This window comes from Carassius auratus, chromosome 15, assembly GCF_003368295.1.
Source record: "Carassius auratus strain Wakin chromosome 15, ASM336829v1, whole genome shotgun sequence".
NCBI classification, from domain to species: domain Eukaryota; kingdom Metazoa; phylum Chordata; class Actinopteri; order Cypriniformes; family Cyprinidae; genus Carassius; species Carassius auratus.
In genome coordinates, this window is record NC_039257.1 from 9,105,321 (window position 1) to 9,127,574 (window position 22,254).

A 22,254-nucleotide genomic window follows, 5' to 3' on the forward strand; every position below is an offset into this window, starting at 1 on the left:
ATTAATTTATTTGACGAACTTTTACTTCAGTCGTGTCTTCACTCTTTATTAGTATAACTGTGGGAGTATTTCTTGTGATTTTCTTCTGGTTTTGGAGTAGGAGAGGTTGGAACATTTATTTAATTTTTTTTATTTCGTTTTTATTTGTATTATTATTCCCACTTTCGAACATTTATTTTGAAATCTCACAGGCCTCTTCGGTCGGACTTTTATTTTGAATTCCAACGTATTTCTGATGCTTCCTGTTTCAAACTGGTTTCTCGTGACAAATCCCATGACACTTTTGGTTTGTGGATAAAAACACCAGCAGGTTAGAAACATGCACACATTTGACTTTTATTGCTTTATTAATGCAGCTACAGTGCAAAATTTGTGTCAAAATACACGCGTCAAACAAAATTATCATAGCTTAACTAAAAAGTGTCAAAATAGGTAACGTTATGCTAATGTTACAACAATACGTAAGTACGTCGTGACCTAACTGTCAATTAGCTTTTATGGATATATACCAAGGTAGTGCTAAGATATTGCTTGAAGTGCCTTAGCTACTTGTGTAAATGCGATGAAAATAGTATAATTTATTGTAATGGTATACGTTAATGCCATGGTAAATTACTGTTCGTAAAACTTCTCAACTGATTTAAATGTATCTTCCAGGTGTGCAATCATGGCAAGCAACAAATTCCAGATCGTGGTACAGGGAGAGGCATCTGAGACGGACTCAGATGATGAAGTGTACATGACCTCTGCTCCTCCTGTCCATGCTTCATCATCCTCATCATCAGGGCTGAAGGTGGCAGGAGAGGCGTCCGAGACCGACAGCGAGGGCGAAGAGGACAGAGCTCGCAGACTGGCTTCAGAAAGCCATCAACAGATGCTCCGCAAAGATTTGCCTCCTCTCATCGTGATCAGAAACACACCTGCGTCTCCGTCCAGACAGGAGGACAAATCGTCGCCTGTGTCCAGACCTGATTCAGGTAGGTTTAACACACTACTCCAGCAGAAACTGCAGGAGAGCAATGCGCGATTGTGCACGGACGTCAATCAAAGCCTGAAACAGGTGTATCAGAACGCAGCACGGGACATAAGACAGGCCACTGCTCACCTCAACAACTCTCAGACAGGCATTATTAACGCGTCCCACAGCATCAGGCTCATACTGGAGGACCTGAAGTCAGTGTCTGAGAAGATCGACATCATTACCAGCTGTCATCTGCTGCCGGACATCACCATGCCAAACACACTGCCTGAACAATCCCAATCAAGTGCTTAGGAGCATGATGAGATGGCTGCATGCATGGTATATAAAACGACAAATTCTGTGAAATATTATTGCTAAATATAGTCCTGCTGTTGGCCTGTTGAAGGCCCAATATTAGCAGCAGCTTGGACACATTTTTATGATTTTTTTGTTTGCTACATATCAACAGTATTTGACCAACATGGTCATTATTATCATTTAATATCAATTAATAACATGAAAATTTGATTGGAGTGATTAGTTGAATGCACTGGGGAAATAGAGACTTCTGTAGGTGTAAAAAAAAAAAAAAGTAAACTTGTCCAATGTGTAAAATAAATTTCCTAATTTATTTTCTTTTTAACATACATGTTGAAATTTAGATTAATCTGTAAAATATAGTGTATATTGTCACCACTTTTGTTTTTATTATTATAAAAAAAAAATCAATTTACTTAAGTAGTCCTGTGGTTAACAAATGTAATGATTCATATTTTAATAACAATATATATATATATATATATATATATATATATATATATATATATATATATATATATATATATATATATATATATATAATGTTTATATTAAATACAGGATTTTCATTTTTCACATTTGGGTTGAAATATATCAATGTATAAAGAAAAGCATATTTTATTGGGAAACTAACTAGTCACCATTTCTTGTCATTTTTTCTTTTATCTTTTGCAGTTCACTTACACATTCTTGTTGTTCACGTAATATTATTTTGATATGTATTTAAATCAAAATATATTTAGCATTTTTATACATTAGGTTAATATGTAAACAAAGGAAGGTTTCAACTTTAAAATAATTTTTATTATTACTATGAAAAAGATACAATACTAAAAATGAAGGTTAAAAAACTGCATGTCGCAATTTAATATTAACGTATATATTTATATTAAATGTAGCATGTCACATGGAAGGTCGGATATGACTTGCCAAATATGAATTTCTGCATCTGAAACATCTGCACCAAAAGCATCACTCATAAACTGGGTTTGTTTTAGAAACTTTAATGAAACGTACAGGTCTGTGAAGGGCCTTTTGGAAATGTATACAATTATAATGCGTGGAGAACATGAAAGCTTCATAGCATCACCTCGATCGGAATAAACACAAGTAGGAAATGCAACAGACACATATGCCTAGTGTTAAAAATAAAAATGTTTGCCATTGAATCTGCTGCATAAACTTTGAAAACACTTGCAACTAAGTTTAAAAGGCACTATGAAGACAGATTTACTTTCTCCATTAATACATACGAAACAATCTCTGGTATACATACGGCTAAATGAAATCTAACCTGCATTTCTAAACCTGAATAAGGCACTGTCTGTGAGACTGGACCGGGCAAAACTATGTCTCTTCTTCTCATCTTTCCACTATACCATTCATTTCAGAATCAATCTTAATCTCTTTTTATAGGACACTGATGCTGCATCTTGATTAGAGTTGTGCAAATATGAAGCAATGATTCTTAAAGCGATGTGAATAAATCTTTGAGAAATGGTTTGATGGACAGTAATGATCACATCAATAGAGTCAAAAGTAGGTAATTTCCAGACGCTCCCTAAAGGCAATCACTCACACACATGAACTCTCTCATGCTCCTGTGCATGGGTTTCTTTCACAGAGGCACACCAATGAAAGCGATGCGCAACAGATGTGCAAATACTTTGTCCTGTGCAGACAGACATTCAGCTTCATGTTAAAGCTCTCACACGCACTCACACTGAAATAAAGTTATGAGATGTGATTAGTAGAGCTATTGCAGCAACAAAAATATTTAAAAAATGTATGTTGCTATCTAAAGTGTAACACTGAGGCTCAAAGGAAATAGTAAAGGACTGATAGTGCAGTAATAATGCTACAAAGCTTCCAGGTAAACGACTAAACCAAACCAAATTGATATGAAAAAAAAAAACCCTGATACATTCAATATGAAATAAACAATGTACGAGAAAGACAAAAGGCACAGGGATTTAGAAAAGACTTTTCTCTCCATACAGAAGTCTCACATTCTGCTACTGATATCACAAAAAGGAAAACAGTAGTCTGTTCCAAAATACAGCTCTTCTCAGAAACAAAGACAACTTCCTGTTTCAAAATGTGAACTCAGTCCTCCAGTATTTCAGCTTATAGTATAAGTGAGATAATATTGCACGTTAACGTGATTTGTCAAGTCATGATGTCGTCGGATCGATCAGCCATGACTGCCCACCCACAATTCTTGATTTATTTGAACATGCCATTCAATTCCATTTTGATATTTAGAGTTGTATTCAGTGTCCTTCATTTAGTTATCAGTCAGAACAGTCTAAGAAGAAGCACACACAATTTTGGACACAATTATAAGAATTCAATATGCAAAAGTAATTGCTAATAACATGTCGCACAATAAAAAATAAACAAAAAATTGTTGAATTTAGGTATAATAATGATGTCCATATATATTGTGGGTGAGGTCTGATTGGTCAATTCAACTAAAGTCTGATTGGTCAGGTCATATAATGAGTGATGGCTCTCAAGGCATAGAGCAGCTCTGCCTGCATTCGAGCTTCCATTAGAAGCAAATTCACATGAACCTGGATAAAGGAAACAAAGAGAATATCTGTATATTTAGAGGGATTTTTGACTATTAATTATAAATCATAAATGCATTTTTAAAAACTGATTAAATTAGATAAAATGTATTTTTGACATGGTAATGTGACTCACCTTCTCGGAGTGTCTGAACTGGTGCCAGTAGCTCTCGTACATGCGGCGCGTGGTTCTCTCTGGATAACACGTCACTGTTTTGATGTAAACCTTCAGATTGCGCTCCAACAACTGATTCACCTCACCATAGTCATAATCATCATACCTGCAGACACAGTGTGAATATTCATATTTCAATACTAGCAGGGAAAGACTGGAATTCAGTACTTCTGGTCATCTTGTGCTAGTACACTAGGGGGCGCTATGGGTGTACATAAACTGAAATAAAATAAACGCAATCTAAATAGAAATGAGAACCCCGAACGCTAATAAAAATGACAAAAGTAAATAACAAAATTATTTAAAAAAATTATTTAAATAAAAAAACAAGATAACTAACGTATGTAAATGATAGTATATAAATAACACTATAGCACAAGGTGTTATACTGTATCCAATGTGCTTGACTTGACCTTTCATTTGCTGTGTGACAAAGAATTGTCCACCATGATTTTTAACACCCTAGCTTTTTTGTTTTTATTTAACTGCTAATTATTTTTCATTAGCAGAGTTCCATCAGTGTGTCTGTGCTCGTAGCTGCTCATACCTAATTCCATACATACAGTGGACGTAGTTGAAGAGAGCCCTGCGCAGCATGCTGGTGTCCACCCCCTCGTGACTGGCCATGTTGTAATAGGTAAGATCACACGCCGTTCTGAACTTATCATCCAGCAGGTGACCGATGTCAGAGTACAACCGGTTCACCAGAGAGAAACCATGATCCTCCCATGTGTAGTCCTACAGAGTGAACAAGACACAATGACCAATCATTCATCATAAACAAAGTAATGTATGATGCTGTTGTATATTTGAGGGTGTTTCTCGTACTTGTGCTTTAAAAGTGGGTGGGTTGTCTTCTCCGTGTCGCGCAAAGTCTTGGTATCCAAATGACGGGTCATCTACAAACCGAGCCACGGGAGAAGGAGGCACTACTTCCTCATCAAACCCTGCATATGAACATACATGCACTTTAATACATGCACTGAAAATTAAAGATCACTAGATCTTTAGGAATGGTCTGAATAAGGCACGTCGACTGGTCATGCTTAGTTTGATGTCATTTATGAAAGATGGCAAATAAAGTTTGATTTGATTCAGATTAAGAACAACATTTGGCTGAGTACACAATGGCAAAATTATCATTTTGGTAATTTATCCCTTTGGTTCACGAAGTACCACAAGACCACAACCAAAAGTGAAGGAAAACTGGAAAAACTAAACCGTAATTGGACGAGAAACAGAAGAAAACAAAAAGAAAGAAACAGTCTAGTACTGTTTTAACTGAAATATATTTAAAGATTTTAGCATGTAATGTTATTCTGGAAGAAAGGATGAAAAAGAGATGGCTAGGAAGAATCCGTGTTGTAATACCTGCAGCCACCACTAGAAGACTCTCTTTCTTTTCTTTTTCAAAGCGAGTGAACATCTCTTCCTCTGATGCATCATCATCTTCTCTCTCCTCCAACAATCGCTTCATTCTCTCCATCAGAGCTTCCAGCTCACTCTGATATACACACAAATGGAGTTAAAAATGATATACTACTTCGTAATATATTTATATATAAATATTTAAATTTATTTGTTGTTTGAATAACCATGGAAAGGAAATCATTACAATTATTAGGCCTAATATACAATGTCTTTATTAAATTGTGATCGCGTTAAACACTGTTTCATTCCGTCGTAATGAAACCTTTTCATAAAAAGTCTCCAAAAGCATCCCCACCTCGTTTTTTTTGTGTGTGTGTTTATATATATATATAAAACCAGATACAAAACCAGCCTTAAATGATTTATAGATCAGCTGAATAAATAAGCTTTCCATTGATGTATGGTTCATTAGGATTGGACAATATTTGTCCAAAATACAACTATTTGAAAATCTGGAATCTGAGGGTGAAAAAAAAACATTCAAAATATTGAGAAAATCGCCTTTAAATTTGTCCAAATGAATTCTTAGCAATGCATTTTACTAACCAAAAATTAAGTTTTGATATATTTACAGTAGGAAATCTACAAAATATTTTCATGGAACTTGATCTTTACTTAATGTCCTACTAACTTTTGGCATAAAAAAAGTTAATTCTGGCCCATACAATGTTTTTTTGGCTATTGCTATAAAAAAAACCAGTGACTTAAGACTGGTTTGAAATGAAATGCAATCTGAACATGTTTTCTTGATCTAAAAATACAAAAACAACACATGGACGTGTTATAATGTTTTCCTACCCCAGTGTCAGGGTTACGCAGGGGGTTCCCGTTGGCTTGGTTGCTGTTTGTAAGGTGGCAGGTGCATAAACCTTCCATGGCTGGAGGGCAAAGGTCATCCGTGACCCCGTTGACCTCTGTGACCTCAGGGTCAGGGTTGACACCGCTACCAAACACAAAACTAGCCAAGGCATGGAAATGTGCCAACAGTACGACAGCATGAACCAGCTCTGCCAGAGACCAGCTGTGTTCTCCCGTCTTCACCAGAGCCTGAGAAAAACACAGAGTAAACTCATTAATGTCTAATAGAAAGGATTTAAAACAATTATAATAAACAATACAACACTGATGAAGACATAATGTATATGTATTCACCTACATAGGGTTATATAATGCTAGATGGCTTCCATAACACGCTATTATTTCTACAGTAAATGTGGAGCATGCATTTTTCAACATATATTTCCAGTAACATCTTATTTGACTAAGAATTTAAATGTTTTAACACAAAACTGGATTGAAAATGCACTGCTTTTATTTACATGATGATACTCTTTGCACGTTCTGAATTAAACACAATGACAGCAAATGTGGTGCACTACTGTTTGAAATACTTTTTTGCTTGCATAAAGCTACAACAATTCTGCGTATACTAGGGCTGCACGATATTGGAATAAAAATGACTTTGAGGTATTTTTCTGCAATATCTATAAAAATACAGAAATGTTTACCAGATGACTTGAATAGCAGTGTTTGGAAATGTACAAAATGAAACTAATAATTTATATGATAATAATTTAAAATATTGATTATTTATTTATTGGGGGGGTTGGGGGTTAAAAAATGCGTTTACACTTGGGTTTCTTGTTTTACAAGAACTGTCTCAAGTTTTAAAAAAAATAGTTTTAAAAATATCTCTACACCGAAGGGCACATTACTGCAGTTTTTTTTTTACCATTTATATAACATAGTATGACTCTAAAATAATAATTTGTGAGCAGTGCAGTGAGATAGAATTAAATCACAATCTGCACAATTTGACAATCACACTAAACCCTAAAAGAATGATTTAATTTTGATATACCATGTAGCTATAGTGTATCTTGAGCAATAACCAAAAAATCTAGTATGTTACCTGTATGTGTTCCTTGGTGATAAGCCAAGGTCTATGCGCGAGGATCTTGTTAATCTCATTGAGGTTGCGAAGTCGTTGTGGGCAGAACTCCAGACCTCTCAACCAATCAGAGCACACGTTAAACTGCTCAAACTCTTGCACGTGCTGACAGACCAGCGTGGAACACTGATGCCGCGCTGCAGCCTGGAAGAAACAAACAAATAACTCTTAATACTATTCAAGATGAATTAAGTCTCCCTTGAAAGTGTTTCTGTGTGCTTTTGTACCATTATAGCGATATAATGCCTGTAGTGGTGTGGTAGTGGGCCGTCCATCCTCAAGAGATAATAGTGACAGTGCAGGAAGGCTTGAAGATAATGCGGGTGCAGCCCCATCACCTGCGTCAGGTTGTACATACGACCGCTCAACTCTTCGTCTAAGAAGTCATTCAGAGGCATGGCTTCTATGATCTGGGATTGAGAATCAGACATCAGGACACGAGCAGACGGTTATATCCATACACAAAAACACTATGGTCAGATGGTAGTATAAATGAAACGATGTCTGTCAGATTTTGTTATCTGAGAAGGCATTAACATGCAATGCTATGAAATTAGAGCCAAGAAAGATTTGGTTTAAGGAAGGAAGGTTTAATAAGTAAAAAAAAAATAGTTTTTTATTCAGCAAAAACTAAGTTAACTGTCAGAGATTTTTACTTCAAATAAATCCTGACCTTTTGAACATTTTGATGAATGAAAATAAATCCTGAAGAACAAAACTTCCAGGTATAACAGTTTTAACAAAAATATTAAGCAGGACTCTTTTCAACACTGATAAGAATGCATTTTCCTTGAATATTAAATCTGAAGGATCATGTGGCACTGAATATTTTTATTTTTAATAATATTTCACAATATTATTGCTTTACTGTATTTTTTTATTTTATTTTAAATCAGCCTTGGTGAGCATAAGAGAATTCTTTCAAATATGTTTAAAAAAATCTCAACAGATGTTTGTACATTAGTGTATTGCCAAGAAGAATATCATGATAATCCCATGGTAAATGTTTAAAATAATTAAGATGTAACAACTGTACAATCTAAGAAAAAAAAAATTAAGTTAAGTATTACCTCATTTTCTGGAATAAATGAGCTTGGTCCTGTTGATATGTGTCTTGACATCTTTATTCCCTTTTCCTGAGGAACAAGAACAACATTTGTGATGAATATGAAGAAAACATCCTGACAATACAATCAAATAAAACTGATGTGTGTGTGTGTTTCACGTTATAATACTTTCTCCAGTTTCAGGTTAACATTAATATGAATGAACAAATACAAGTAAGCCATCTGTAGTTTGATTCCGCCCAGCAACAGTGGCTCAACCAATGGTGTGAGTTTGGGGGTGGGGTTTATTCAATTAATGGGGGCTTGTTTATTCAACTATTGGCAGGCAGGAGAAACCTGTTTGAAAGCAGTCATTATTTTAGAGACACTAATGCCTCGAAAAAATGTAACAAACATTAGGTGTAGGAAATTCAGAAGATATTTCAATAAAAGTATCATAGTGTATTTAACATATATATTTTAAAGATCACAACGTTGATTTTCTGGTCGATTTGGTGTCTACCCGCTGAGGTTTATTTTAAAGGTTCCTCCCAGTCTTTGTTTTCCTGTTCCACTGAAAGGTAAGAAGTTCCACGAAAACGGTGTTTGTGTTTAATCTATGTGTGTTTGCCAATAACTATAATGGCAAGGGTGTAAGGGTCACTTCAGATCAGTGATTCGAGGACTGGACACACAAATCTCTCTCCGTCTTTCTCACCCTCCCTTCAATTTATCTATCCTTCCTTCTCTTCAGGATTTGGGTTTGTTCATATCCCACCAACCACCACAACTACACAAACTGTTGTATTTGCGGTCGGGGATGTTTTGCCTTCACTCTGTAGCCTAATTAGAAACCTGTGCTGTTTATAAAACACTAAACCTAGAACTAATAAGGGTCTGCACAACCAGACACACATTTTAACATTAGATCTAGTTCCCAAACAAGCAATTTTTTTTTTTTTATTCACACACTCAAGTTGTTTTTCTAAGAATGCATAAATCATGGAAGGAAAGATTGAGCAACACAAAGACAAGGAGAGTTTTGTTCCAGGCTTGTAGGTTTCTTACATTCACTGCTCTACTGAAAGAGAACATGACTTTACCAATAAAATAAAGAGAGCAAATAGACTGCACAAATAAAGTGGACAAGTTGGAAACAGAGGGTGGCCAGAGGAGAAAAACAATGAACAATCAACTCAACCAAAACACATTCACAGTGTGTGTGCAGCTAACTAATACGAATGAATGAAAAACAGTAAAAATAGTTTTTGTTAATTCAAATAGAATAAATATTATATACTTAGATAACTTTAAAGTTAAGGATAAACACCGAAGACTACATTTATTCAGTTTTCAGTGTCACATGATCGTTCAGAAATCAAGTCTAAGATGTTGATTTGCCGCTCATGAAACCTTTTTTTATTATCATCAATGTTAAAAACAGTTGTGCTGCTTAATATATATATATTTTTGTTGTAGAAACTGTGACAGATTGTTCAAAAGTACAATTTATTTGAATATAAATCTTTTATAACATTATAAAAGTCTTAACTGTCACTTTCGATCAATTTAATGCATCCTTGCAGGATAAAATTAATTTCTCCAAACCTCACTGACCCCAATTTGTGACTGGTAGTGGGTGTTTTTACAAGGTAAATCTGTAATACGAGTCTTCAACTTCTTATATGAGTGTAGTTTTCTAAAGTACTTTTCATCACAAGATGCCTTGTTACATAATCAAAGTCAAACAAAAAGCAGGAGAGAAGAGATTTGGATAAGACAGAGGGAGAACCACCGGATCTGTGAGACTAACAGAATCGGTTTAGTTTGTTCTCTATGCTTAACGTGTGTCAAGTCTGTGTGTCTTTGCAATGAGGCTGCAATGATTTGCCGTCCAGACTTGTTTGACACACACGGAAACATTGACACAGCACTGTGACCACTGTGACCTGCACCTTGAAAAAAACGCATCAGCGCTCTCGGCCAATCAAAACGTAGCATACTATCAGCACTGATAATGCTTGAGACTGTCATTCTGCGGAAATGCTTCTGTTGTCATGACAGCAGCATGAGTCTCCATGGATAGAAGCAGCTTTTTCCTCAAATAGTCTGGGACCGTGTCCAGCTATAAAGATGCATTTTTCAATAACAATGAATAAAAATGACAAAATGTTATCTATGAATATGAATCAATGTTAATCTATGCACATGAATAAACATAACAATACTGAATACTCAACCCTCTACGAACACCTTGGCAATATAATTGCCATTGGCTAGTGCATTTTTCAGTTTACTTGCCAGACCGATTTACTATTTTACACACACACACACACACACACACACACACACACACACACACACACACACACATATATATATATATATATATGATTCCATTATTTTTATTATAGTATTAAGCACTATTTAATGATAGAATTTTAGTGATTAGAACTAAAACTTGGTATCCATGTATGAATGCATATTTGTCATTTTTAATGAACTTAATACTGGTGGTGATGCTTAAGAAACTGTTGGTCATTCAGGGTTTCTATAAAAAAAAAATAGTAATAGATCATATTAATTATTATTAAAAGATAATACTACTACTACTAATTCTAATACCATACTAACAATATACAATGCACTACGGACTGATGAGATGCTGGGTTCATGAATATTAATCACGTTGTCTGGGTTCGGTTGAACTGATTTGCTGAAATTAAAACAGGGACATTAATAGATCAGAGCCAGCCAATGAAATTGTCATTTGCGCATTAGCTCCCCCCACTACCAGAGAAACCGGCATATCTTCTGCTTGTTCTAAAAATTTAATAATTCTAAAAGAACTCCATTATTTTGACAGAAAAATACAACAAAGAATTTAGTTTACATGTAGTGTTGTAAGACTCTCACTCTCTCTCTCCTTGCATATGTGAGAAACGGCTCTATCAGCAAAGCGATGGCGAGTCAACCACCTTCACACAGAGTTTACACTTCAGCAAATACAGGTCACTTAATGGAGAGCGAAACTCTAAAGCGATCAGTATTCAGCGAGTGAAAATATATCTGTGCTAATCATATAATAGCCTGAAACACACACAATGGCGAGTAATATCTAAGAATTTATTAGCCAATGGCTTACAATAGACATCATTTATCATATTATCATCAACTGTGAGATACTTTTTTATGGATGGGCACTTTTTATTAAACTTCTTTTGGACTTCTTGGTCAAAATGTCTGTCCAGGAATCATATATGCTTCCTTTCCCTTCAGGACCTGACACTCTGTCTTCAGTCAAAGAAACGAGAAGTGTAAGTACGTTTCAAAGAGACGAAGAATAAGAATAAGTGGGTCTGTCAGGAACAGATTGTGTCTTACATTCTGGGGGAAAGTGCAGGAATATTTGTCTCCATGACAGCAAAGTTAGGCGTAAAACAAAAGCACACACACACACACTTATACAGTAGTTACATAAGTCCACTTTGTGCTCAGTTTAAACAAATGAGTCTGTTTCGTCAGGCCTACTCGTACTAAGTTTGAAGAAAGAGAGACGGAAAGAGACATAAAATGACTACATGGATAAAATATGAAAGAGGAAGGGTAAGAGAGAGAGAGAGAGTTGTGATATAACATTCTGGCACACTGGGCCACTATGAGTCTCCATCCAGATATGTTAACAAATATTCAGCGTCTAGGTGAGGATTAGGATTAGGTTTGATCTCCAGTGAGGTTTTTTAACAGGATGTAATGAGAGAACGAAGGGATATTATGTAGAGGTTTACTGGGGATTACTCTTTTGAGCTCTTCAAGGATAAGGCTTAATTAAATTGAGATCATTTATAGTGGAAGACATGTCTTAATGTTCATATTTTCACAGCAGGACATTAAAAATGTGGTTTTACAATAAACTAGTTAAACAATTTAAATTAAATATAATATAAATATAAATTGTACATGAAAAATGTAAAATGTTCAAGTACTAAAATTACTAAAACATAAACTAAAATAAATACTTTATAAATAGTATAAATTAGAAACAAAACAAATAGTAATTATTCGTGTTATTCAAACTAAAATGAAAAAATATAAAAATAGGCTAATACAAAATATAAAAATACTTGAATAATATATGAATAATACTAAAATAAATAACACCCTCCTCAATACACTGCATGATTTAGTATCAGTCATGACTGTAGCACAAATGTGTGGGATGGGTTTACAAAAGATTATTATTTTTTCAAAAACATTAAAAGCACAGCATTTAAAATTCAACCTCAATTTCAGATAAAACAAATTCCATTCAAGTGAAATTATTGCACACCCATAGATTGTGCATGAAATCAACTAAATCAACAAAAAATATTGTAAATAAAAACAAACATGCATTTTTAGAACATTAAAAATAATTTCTTCAGGGTTTCTTTGTTTTTTTATTATTACACAACAGCATTACTGTTTCTCTCATGAGGATCCTCCCCCGGTGATCACTTGATTACGTCAAAGTCTGTGGCCCTTGAATGATGCCATTAAACTCATAAAAGATTATGCAACACTGGCAGAATGCACAGGGTTTAGTTTTGCTTGGTCAGGCACCTGGTGGCACCATGGCAAAACGTCCTCACTCAATTAGAGGTTTGAAGTATTTGTAGTTCTCATGGCAAAACCTACCCACAGATCTCTGCTCAAACACGACAACACAGTGTACAGGCACTGGTCCTGTTCCCAACAGGTCACTATGTGGTAATGGGGCAGTGTGATTCATTGGTCAATTATGTCACGCCAGTGCACTCAGCAGCTGGAGGAACAGGAAGTGTGTCAGCTACTGAATCAGCAAAACTCTGCAGCACCATTTACATGGGGCTTCTATCAGTCTCGCTTTCAAGCAAGAAAATATTGAAATACAAAACCGGTTGCATCGAAGCAAGCCACAGTTTTGTTGCTGATGAAATTCCACAGTAGAGCCATTGTTGTTTTTTCACTGAAGCGTGTGACAGCAAACAGGAATAAAAATGAATCAACAAGTGGTATGGGATTGGGCGATAAGAGAGAAAATTTTTGCTCTATGTTAGTCTTGAGTCACTTATATGGTAAAAGGTGAAGTTTTTAAGGTTTTTATGTCAAAACACATTATCTTACCTTAATTTATTGTTTATTGACTATGAGTATGCCATTTATGGGTTTATATCCCAGAAAAGTGTCAATGCCAAGTTCTGTCATGGCGCAGGCTGATGGGTCTTTAATTCATGTTGCATTCGCAGCCACCAAACTTTTTAAATGGCTGGTTGGTTAGCATTCACTACTAGAGCATTTCACAACATGTTTTCAAAGTTCCCCTAAAACCCTCTACCTCCCCAGCTCCACATGTATAGATCTGCTGCAGGTTATCATATATGCAATTTTTGCAGCAGCAGTATGTCTTAAATTCTCAAAGAAGTGTATTGGTATTTGGCACAACCAACAGCAGCATAGCGGAACTATTCCGCCAATACCAAATACATTAACATTTTCATGAGTTGTCATGATAGAAATATTGAGCCTCCAAGGAACCTCAAATCATTTAAATGCGGTCCACTCAGTTCCGTCAATCTCTTTCCAGCTCAGCCAATAGCAAGAGTTTGGGGACACGGCTACTTTAGCAGGCTAAGCCAGATGGTATTTATGTAGCCCAGGTGTTTACATGGCGAATGGGAAATTACATGGGAAATTAAATTCAGATTTGGTTACAGAAATTCAAACCAAAATTCAAAATCATGCAAAAGACACAGTGGCGGTGCTTTTACAAGATGGAGGAAATGTGATGCACTATGCACTTGACACTTGTGCGATATGTACTCAACCATGTTATTTGTTAACCTGTTATTAGGTTATTTGCATCAACAGTATTTGAAACAATGATATATTTCCTTTTTATGTGAAATATTCCTTTAATGCACCAATGCATGAGTGGTATTAAGAACTAGAGAATAAAATGTTTTTTGTGTTCTAATTGGAAATAATTTGACTCTAATTATGAATAGTAGGGATGCACCGGTTGACCGGCCATCAATCGGAGCCGGACGGTTTTTGCTTAAAATAAGCGATTGGCAATCGGACGGTTTTTGGTCTTTTTTCAGCCGATTTTTCCGGAAGTGCACCCGTGTGCACATACTACATAGTAATCATTCGCTATAATGTCAGTTGTGTGGAAGTATTTCAAAATCTGTGCGCACTGCTCAGGACACCTTAAAATTACATTGACTTAATTTGATTTAAAAATCACCTGCTGTAGAACACTTAAGAGTTTCATTCATCCAATTAAAAAAAAATTGGTTAATGATTCACATCTATATATTTTTTTTTACTTGTGCCAATAGTTATTTATTTTTCATTGGGTCAAGTAAAAAAAAATATATAGATGTGAATCATTACCCTTTGCATCTTTATTTTATTCGCACCAACAATATTTGATTTTAACATTTTGGAATAATGTATTTATATAGCATACATTTATTTAGTCTCATTAAAACAAATACTGAACTCTGATTAAGTAACATTTTATTGAATGTGTGTTGATTTAGTTGTTTGGATTGTAGAACTATGCAGTTGTTGCCTTTAATTTCACATGGTTACAGTTAATCTTTTCATTTAAGGCCAGTTCTATGTAGTTTCAACCCAATTAAAAAAGAAAAGCTAAATGCTGATGTCTGTACCATCTATGTTTGTATTGAATGTAGGCTACTTACTGTGCAGTTACTGCCATTAATTTCAGATGGTTATGGTCATTGTTTTCAATAGCCAAAAGCTAATTTTGCCTATTAAATACCAAATAAACATCTTGTTTATGCATACTTTCCTTCTTTTTTGTTTGTTGCTTATAAAAGAAAAAAATCGGAAATCGGTATCGGTATCGGAATCGGACAGTTTTCTGGTAAAAAAAATCGCTATCGGAATCGGCCATGAAAAATCATGATCGTGCATCCCTAATGAATAGCATACATTTTCTGCAGGTCAAGGCAGGACAGAGAAGAGTTTGAACTGCATGATTCCAACTAGTGAGAGGTAAAAGTGAGAAGAGACTAGCTACATGCTGATGAGAGTTATCACAACCAGTGAAATCCCCCAAACCATTTTCATACAACAGGCTTTATCCAAACACACACAGTTATAGGAAAACTCTTAGCGTTTGCTCCCGGCTGCTGTTACAGACATGAAGATCAAACAAAGAGCTTGCAAGCCTTCAGCCAACAGTTCGACCTAATAAATGCCAGCTCGTGTTGCAGCATTAAAGTCCAGTTTGATGTACAACAACTTTTGGCAGGGTGTATGTGAAAGGAAGATGTGCAGAGCAGAAGTAGGTCACATGTGTTCAACATGATTAATGACAGCTAAAAATAACATCTTCCAGCCAAAGAAAAGAGAGAGGGAAAATAGTAGGATGAGATGAGATGAGTAGGTCACTAAGTTAGTCAGCCTCTGATACAATCAATGTGTGATGAAGTACTTGCCATTACACTATTTTAACCTGTCATTATGTCACAAAAATCTATAGATAGATAGATAGATATAATTCTCCATTGTTTTAGATTTTAATATTTTTATTTTACAAAATAGTTTATCATGAGGATGTGTGTGTATATATATATATATATATATATATATATACACACACACACACACACACACACACACACACACACAGACAGACAGACAGACAGACAGACAGACAGACAGACAGACAGACAGATAGATAGATAGATAGATAGATAGTAATAAGTGACTGAATTAACCTTTCCTGGTCGCTAGAGATACAGAAATGTCTGACACTTATGCACAACCCAACCATTCAAGTACATTATAAACCAAACGCACCAAAATCAGTATCAGGGCCAAGACATATTTAAGAAACACATGTGACTGAAAAAGCCCTAACTGTTGCAGGATAACAGTCTGGATGCATAAACACGGAGAATAAGGTTACCTTTTCTCTGATCATGTTCCGGCAGTGGTGGCAGATGTCTGCGGTTCCGTTCATTCTGGCAAGTTTAAACCAGGCGAGTAGATCTGAATCCCGGTCTCAGGGACGGTGTACTGGTCTGGGCATGCCCGCTGCCAGCTCCTTTAAGGACAATCAAGACCTGAAGGAGTACTGGAGACTCCTCCGTATTCTTTCGTGTCTCCCTTCGCAGTGCGCAAAGCTTCAGAAGTGTCCAACTTCTGAACCAACGTGGGCTACACGCCCCCTCAGCTGACTTCTTTCTCTCCGACTCCCGAGTGAATCATTCTTGTGAACCGATTCGTGAATCACTCAACGGATGAGTTCGTTTAGGGTTAACCCTGTAAGATGGAAAAATAAGTAATATTAACCTCACCAATAATTAATAATATGACTATTTTCTATTATATTAAAACTAAGGTAAAAATTAAAAAACGAAATCGTTAGGAAACATTTAAAAAGGCGACTCAAAAGAATCGGTTCCAATAGAACCAATTCCCTAAAAGAATCATACGAGCCACTCCCCCCTCCAAGTTTCTCTCTTGTCCAGACATGTTCCTCCCACTTACATATACATATCAACAATTTTAATACTTTCTGTGAAGAGCCTTGTATAATTTTTCGTACAGTGTTAAACTTTTCGGTTCTTATATATGCAGATGGGGTGAATGTTTTATGACTTAACAGCTCCCAATTAAATATCTGTGCTGAGGTCAATGGCTCATATAACCTCTAATAAAACAGTGTATTGCACCAAGACGTCTGATTAGATTTCACTATCTCTATATTTTCCCTAAACTGCTTCTGAAAAATATTTGCTCTCTTTCTATATGCATTTACTGCTTTATTTTCTAGGAAAAATAAGCATGGCTGTTCAAAAAGTCATAGTCTTGACTCAACAATTGTCTTTTTTTATGGTGCATGCATGCAGGAGCCTTAAACAGAGCTGGGAATTTTAAAGAAAGGAATTTCCATCAGACTCTTGTGGACAGAAGCCAAACCCGCAGGATTTTGGTTCATGGATTTTTTGATCATGCCTTCACAAAGACAGACCACGGGTTGCTAAAACATAACTATGATTTTAGACTGATGTTGAAGAGTTCAGATGAAATGAATGCCGCCTACATAAACTTGTTCATGCTTGGATGTTCTTTTGTTCAAATAGATTGCAAAATGTCTCTTAACTTCAAGTTTCTGCCTAGTTAGGGAGAATCTCTTCTAAAAGTGTGACCGGACAACATGCAGGACATGTTAGAAGTGCTGTAGCATTTAGTCAGCAAATTCCAGAGTGATCCTTAAACATTAAACCCTTAAGCCGAAAAAATCCGTATGGATCTTTGTTGCAAAAGAAAGCCAAACTGACAAGTTGTCTTTTTTTCTTCCCTGCCACCAGAGTTCAATTTCACCCGGCAACAACGCAATGTCATCAGGAGAGCGAGAATCAGCCAATCAGAGTGCTGACCGATCAGCCGTGAGGTCACAATGCTGTATCCTAGCAATGGTTAAATAGTGCTGGTGTGAACTTCCTGAGACAATGTAGTTTTATGCAACACACTTAGGAATCATGTCAGTGGATTTTGCACACATTTTACAGCCCCAACACACACATCTGTTCACAGATAAATCTGCAGAAATCTCCAGTGTTACTTTAAAACAGTACCATTGATTCACATTTTGAATTACCTTTCTATTTTCATTTGAATGTTAATTAGTTTTATTAATTTTCTTGTGTTTTTGTCATTCTTATTTTTCTTCTTTGTTTTATATATATATATATATATATATTTCTTAATGATTTTATTTTGGTCCGGTTTTATTAAAATCGGTTATTTTAGTACTTCAAGTTTAGCTAAAAGAAAACAAAGAATGTATTTACCTACAACAAATACAAAAAAAATGTTTAACATTTATTGGTAACACGTTACAATAAGGTTCATTAGTTAACTACTTTAGTTAACATGAATGAACAACACTACAACAGCATTTACTTAATATTAAGTAATTTTAATTTCAACATTTACTAATGCATTATTAAAATGAAAAGTTGTGCTTGTTAACGTTAGTTAATGTTCTGTGAATTAACAAACTAAAAAAGAACAACTGTATTTTCATTAACAATGATGAATAAATACTGTAATAAATCTATTGTTCATTGTTCGTAAGTTAATACTGTACATTCGTTGATGTTAACTAATGGAACCTTATTGTAGCTTTAGTTTCAGCTCAGATTGACCACAAAATCCATATCTGAAACCTTAAACAATTGCATCTCTGTTTGTTCAGTTATGATTAATGCACACAGGTTCATCATTAATGTAAACAGCTTGTGTATTTCAGTCATTTGATGTAATACAGATAAACTCAGTATTGTGGTGTGTGTGCAATGCTTTAAAACGGATGTAATCCTGCAGCAGGACTGCCACCCATTTCCTTCTATTCTGTGAAGGGCTGTTTAGGAAGCCACCTTTGTGTGTTTGTGAGTGTGTATCAGCCTGTATTCTAGCAATAGTTCATTTGTTGCCAAAGGACACATGCTGTGAAGCCCATTTCCATTCTATTCAAGCACATTTCCACAAAGCAATATGCATGTGAATGTGACCCTGCATATATTATATTACGCCATTAAAGTTGGGCTAACTTTCCAGTACTCACCCAGACAGACTGACTCAGTGTCTTTTTAATCAGATGAAAGATCTTTGAGTCTTTCCTGCACATTACATGTTTAGATACAGAGACAGTGGAAGAGCCGGTCAAACAAGCATTTCAGCTGTGAAAGACTCATGTAAACTTACTTTGACAACACCTAAATATAGTTTGATTAAATCAAACTAAATCCATTTAAATACAAAATCATTCTCTTCAATCAAATATAACACCTCCCTTTTCTCACCCTTTTGTGTGTCCTAGAGCACCTTTGATTTGTGCTTTTGATATTTGATTAAGGTTTCTTTGATCACTTTATAAGCATTTACAGTCTTTCTGCTTATCTTTTAATTTGGCATTTGCAGAACATTTAAAGTCTCATTTTATGAAGCCAAACAGGAGTGTCTTTATTAAATTACATTGTGTACTTAAGCAAAATGAATACATGCTTCAAAAGATTTAAGATATAACCAAAGTATCATGTATCAAATAATCATGTAATCAAAATGTAATAAGGTTGAAAGTTTCAAAACATTACTTGATATTACAATAAACTGACATTGAATCTACAAATGCTAACTCGCATATCAGTTGTTCACTACACAAAATACAAAAATACACTTTGTAAAAAGTATTTGAATATAAAATAACTTAAATATAAAATATCATAATATAAATCAAATATTAAAATTAATATTGTTTAATATAACAATATGAATCTTCTATTATATTACTCTCAGTATAATATTTATTGCATATTTTCTAATTTTATATATAGTATAAGGATGCGTATGCACATACTGTATATAATATAATAATATAATAATATACTCCATATTATTCTCAAAATATCTAATATAATATTTTGCATGTTTTTGTTTTTGGTTGTATTTTGTATAATACAAATATAATATGAATTTGTACTTTTTATACTATTATATTATTGTTTGTATTTTATATATAACATAGAATGATAATGAATTGTGTGTTCACCTCAGTGAGCTCACACTGCTGTTGTGCAACTTGTAAAAGGTCACTTCTTGTGATAACAAAGACAAAGCATTCACTTTAAAAATCCATTGATCAGAGGCTGTCCTAAATTCCATGCACAGGCTGCACAGAAGGCAACCGTCCAGGGAGAGCCGGACAGATACAAATATGTTGCACGGAATGTTTACAGTGCAGTTCCTAATCCCAGTGCTTAGTGTAAATAATTTACGTAACTTCTCATTTAGATTTTTTAAACATGCCACAGGATTAGGAATTATGTGAATGATACGATTGTGTAAGGATTTTGAAAGCAAGCAGGGAACGACCGCAGAAAAATTCCTGGAAATCTGGCTTCTTTAAACATAAGAAATAAATAAAAAACTGAAGGCTGAGCTCTGAAGCTAAGAAGGAGTTTTATGAGAACTGAACATAACTAGAAGATATAGAGTTTGGAATGAGAATGCAGTAGGGTTATAAAGAGAGAGAGAGAGAGAGAGAGAGAGAGAGAGAGAGATTTCTCTGTGAATAAAAGGCCAAGAATGTTTAAGCCCCTGCATGTGATTTTAGATTAGAAAAAACTTCAAGAATCTTTGCAAACCTCAGTTCACTTCTTTCCAAACTTCACTTTATCACTTTATCCTGCAGCCCACTCAGATATGGAGGACGTGAAGAAATAGAATGTGAGAAGGGGGGTCATGGGGTTGGTGTAGGGTCTAGGAAGTAAACAGAAACATGTGTGTGTATGTGTGTTTGTTTGCATTAGTCTGAGTGTGTGTGTGAGTGTGCAGTATAGAGGTCAGCATATGTAGCAGTCCAGACTACAAGTTTTCTGGGACTGAGTTGTTTGGATAAGTGGGGGATGGTTCACAGCTCAAAGACTTCTTTTATATGCCTATTATATGCATAGGCTGTATTTAAATATTCATTTTCACGTCTGCCTCCTACTTTGCTCTAGAAGTTCCTGTCGTCAAGTTAAACGTCAAACATTTATTACTTGGTAATAAAGCTCTTTCTGACTTCTGACTTCTTTCCATATATGATAACGAACGTTTTTACAGCTCATATTTTATGTGTGTATATATATATATATATTTACATATGCAATGGAAAGTTTTAAATGTGCAAAGCAAGAGAACATAATATGATCCTTTTGAAACCCTTCTTTTACTGTCTATGTTGAAACCTTACATTTCTCGTTCGGCCTTTGCCTGACAAAGAGGAACAGTGTGATTAATGAAGCTACCTGCTGGCGACCTCTTGTGGACAAATGTTGGTTGGAAAGTTGATTAATAAAACAAACTTTCCTAAGGATCGTGCCGTCCAAAAGATGGCTCTGATTGGAAATAAATAATAATAATAATAATAAAATATGGCAGACACCCTCTTACTAAAACAACTTCTGTGTTGTGTTTTCAACTACGACGATACATTTACATTATTTAGCACGAATAGACAGAACGAACGAGAAAGACATTGATCGATCGATAGATAGATAGATAGATAGATAGATAGATAGATAGATAGATAGATAGATAGATAGATAGATAGATAGATAGATAGATAGATAGATAGATAGATAGATAGATAGATAGATAGATAGATAGATAGATAGATAGATAGATAGATAGATAGATAGATAGATAGATGCTTGCCTCTTTGTATGGTAAAGTTTGTGTTGTGCTGTGTCTCTTTCAGATTTCAGCTCTCATTTGAATGAGTGACTTCAATCCTCTCTGGTCTTTAGGTGACTTCATCATTTCATATGACTTTTTGGTAAATTGATTCATTTCATCTTCATTGTTTCATGACGATTGAACGAAACACTTTTCCTGTCTTCTTTGCCTGTGTTTTTTTTTTTTTTTTTTTTTTTTGATGAAAATATTGTTGATGTGCTTTTAGAAAGATAATTACTATGCAGGTCTACCACAAAATATAAAAGCATGCTATTTATGTTTTAAATGTTGTACATGTGTATTTAAGGGCCAAGCAAAGGTTTTTGCACTGATCCCATCAGGCTCAATTCTACTACACGCTCTGCAAACTAGAGTTCACAGCATGCTCTACTGCATTGTTCCAGGTGATAAAACTATTATAAAGAAATCATACAATGTAATGTAAAATAATATGTGACCCTAGACCATAAAACCAGTCTTAAAGGTCAATATTTCGGAATTGAGATTTATAC

General features: G+C 35.0%; 2 protein-coding genes across 3 annotated transcripts; one reads left to right on the forward strand and one right to left on the reverse strand.

The window, feature by feature from the left end:
- The first annotated feature begins 208 nt into the window (after nt 1-208).
- Nucleotides 209-1,553, forward strand: LOC113114971 (biogenesis of lysosome-related organelles complex 1 subunit 3). Of its 2 annotated transcripts, none has more exons than XM_026282131.1 (2): nt 209-310; nt 658-1,553. In XM_026282131.1, the coding sequence occupies exon 2, from the start codon at nt 668-670 to the stop codon at nt 1,271-1,273; it is 606 nt and encodes a 201-aa protein (XP_026137916.1). In that variant the 5' UTR covers nt 209-310; nt 658-667; the 3' UTR covers nt 1,274-1,553. The 2 variants fall into 2 exon arrangements, with proteins under 2 accessions (XP_026137916.1, XP_026137917.1); XM_026282132.1 differs by lacking the exon at nt 209-310 and adding an exon at nt 348-461.
- A 714-nt stretch (nt 1,554-2,267) lies between these two features.
- Nucleotides 2,268-16,657, reverse strand: LOC113114972 (sestrin-3-like). The gene is made up of 10 exons (XM_026282133.1): nt 16,422-16,657; nt 8,480-8,545; nt 7,637-7,819; nt 7,371-7,553; nt 6,257-6,505; nt 5,399-5,531; nt 4,856-4,974; nt 4,575-4,765; nt 3,989-4,133; nt 2,268-3,855 (listed from the first exon to the last, which is right to left on the reverse strand). The coding sequence occupies exons 1-10, from the start codon at nt 16,473-16,475 to the stop codon at nt 3,769-3,771; spliced, it is 1,410 nt and encodes a 469-aa protein (XP_026137918.1). The 5' UTR covers nt 16,476-16,657; the 3' UTR covers nt 2,268-3,768.
- Between the last annotated feature and the right edge of the window lie 5,597 nt (nt 16,658-22,254).

What these genes read in the sequence shown, in the direction of transcription:
- LOC113114971 (XM_026282131.1), top strand. Translation starts at nt 668, where the DNA reads ATGGCAAGCAACAAATTCCAGATCGTGGTACAGGGAGAGGCATCTGAG.
- LOC113114972 (XM_026282133.1), bottom strand. Translation starts at nt 16,475, where the DNA reads ATGAACGGAACCGCAGACATCTGCCACCACTGCCGGAACATGATCAGA. An exon ending in TCTTCTAGTGGTGGCTGCAG is followed by an intron (nt 4,975 to 5,398) that starts GTATTACAACAC and finishes GTTCATATGCAG; the next exon opens with GGTTTGATGAGGAAGTAGTG. An exon ending in CACTGTATGTATGGAATTAG is followed by an intron (nt 4,134 to 4,574) that starts GTATGAGCAGCT and finishes CTGTGTCTGCAG; the next exon opens with GTATGATGATTATGACTATG.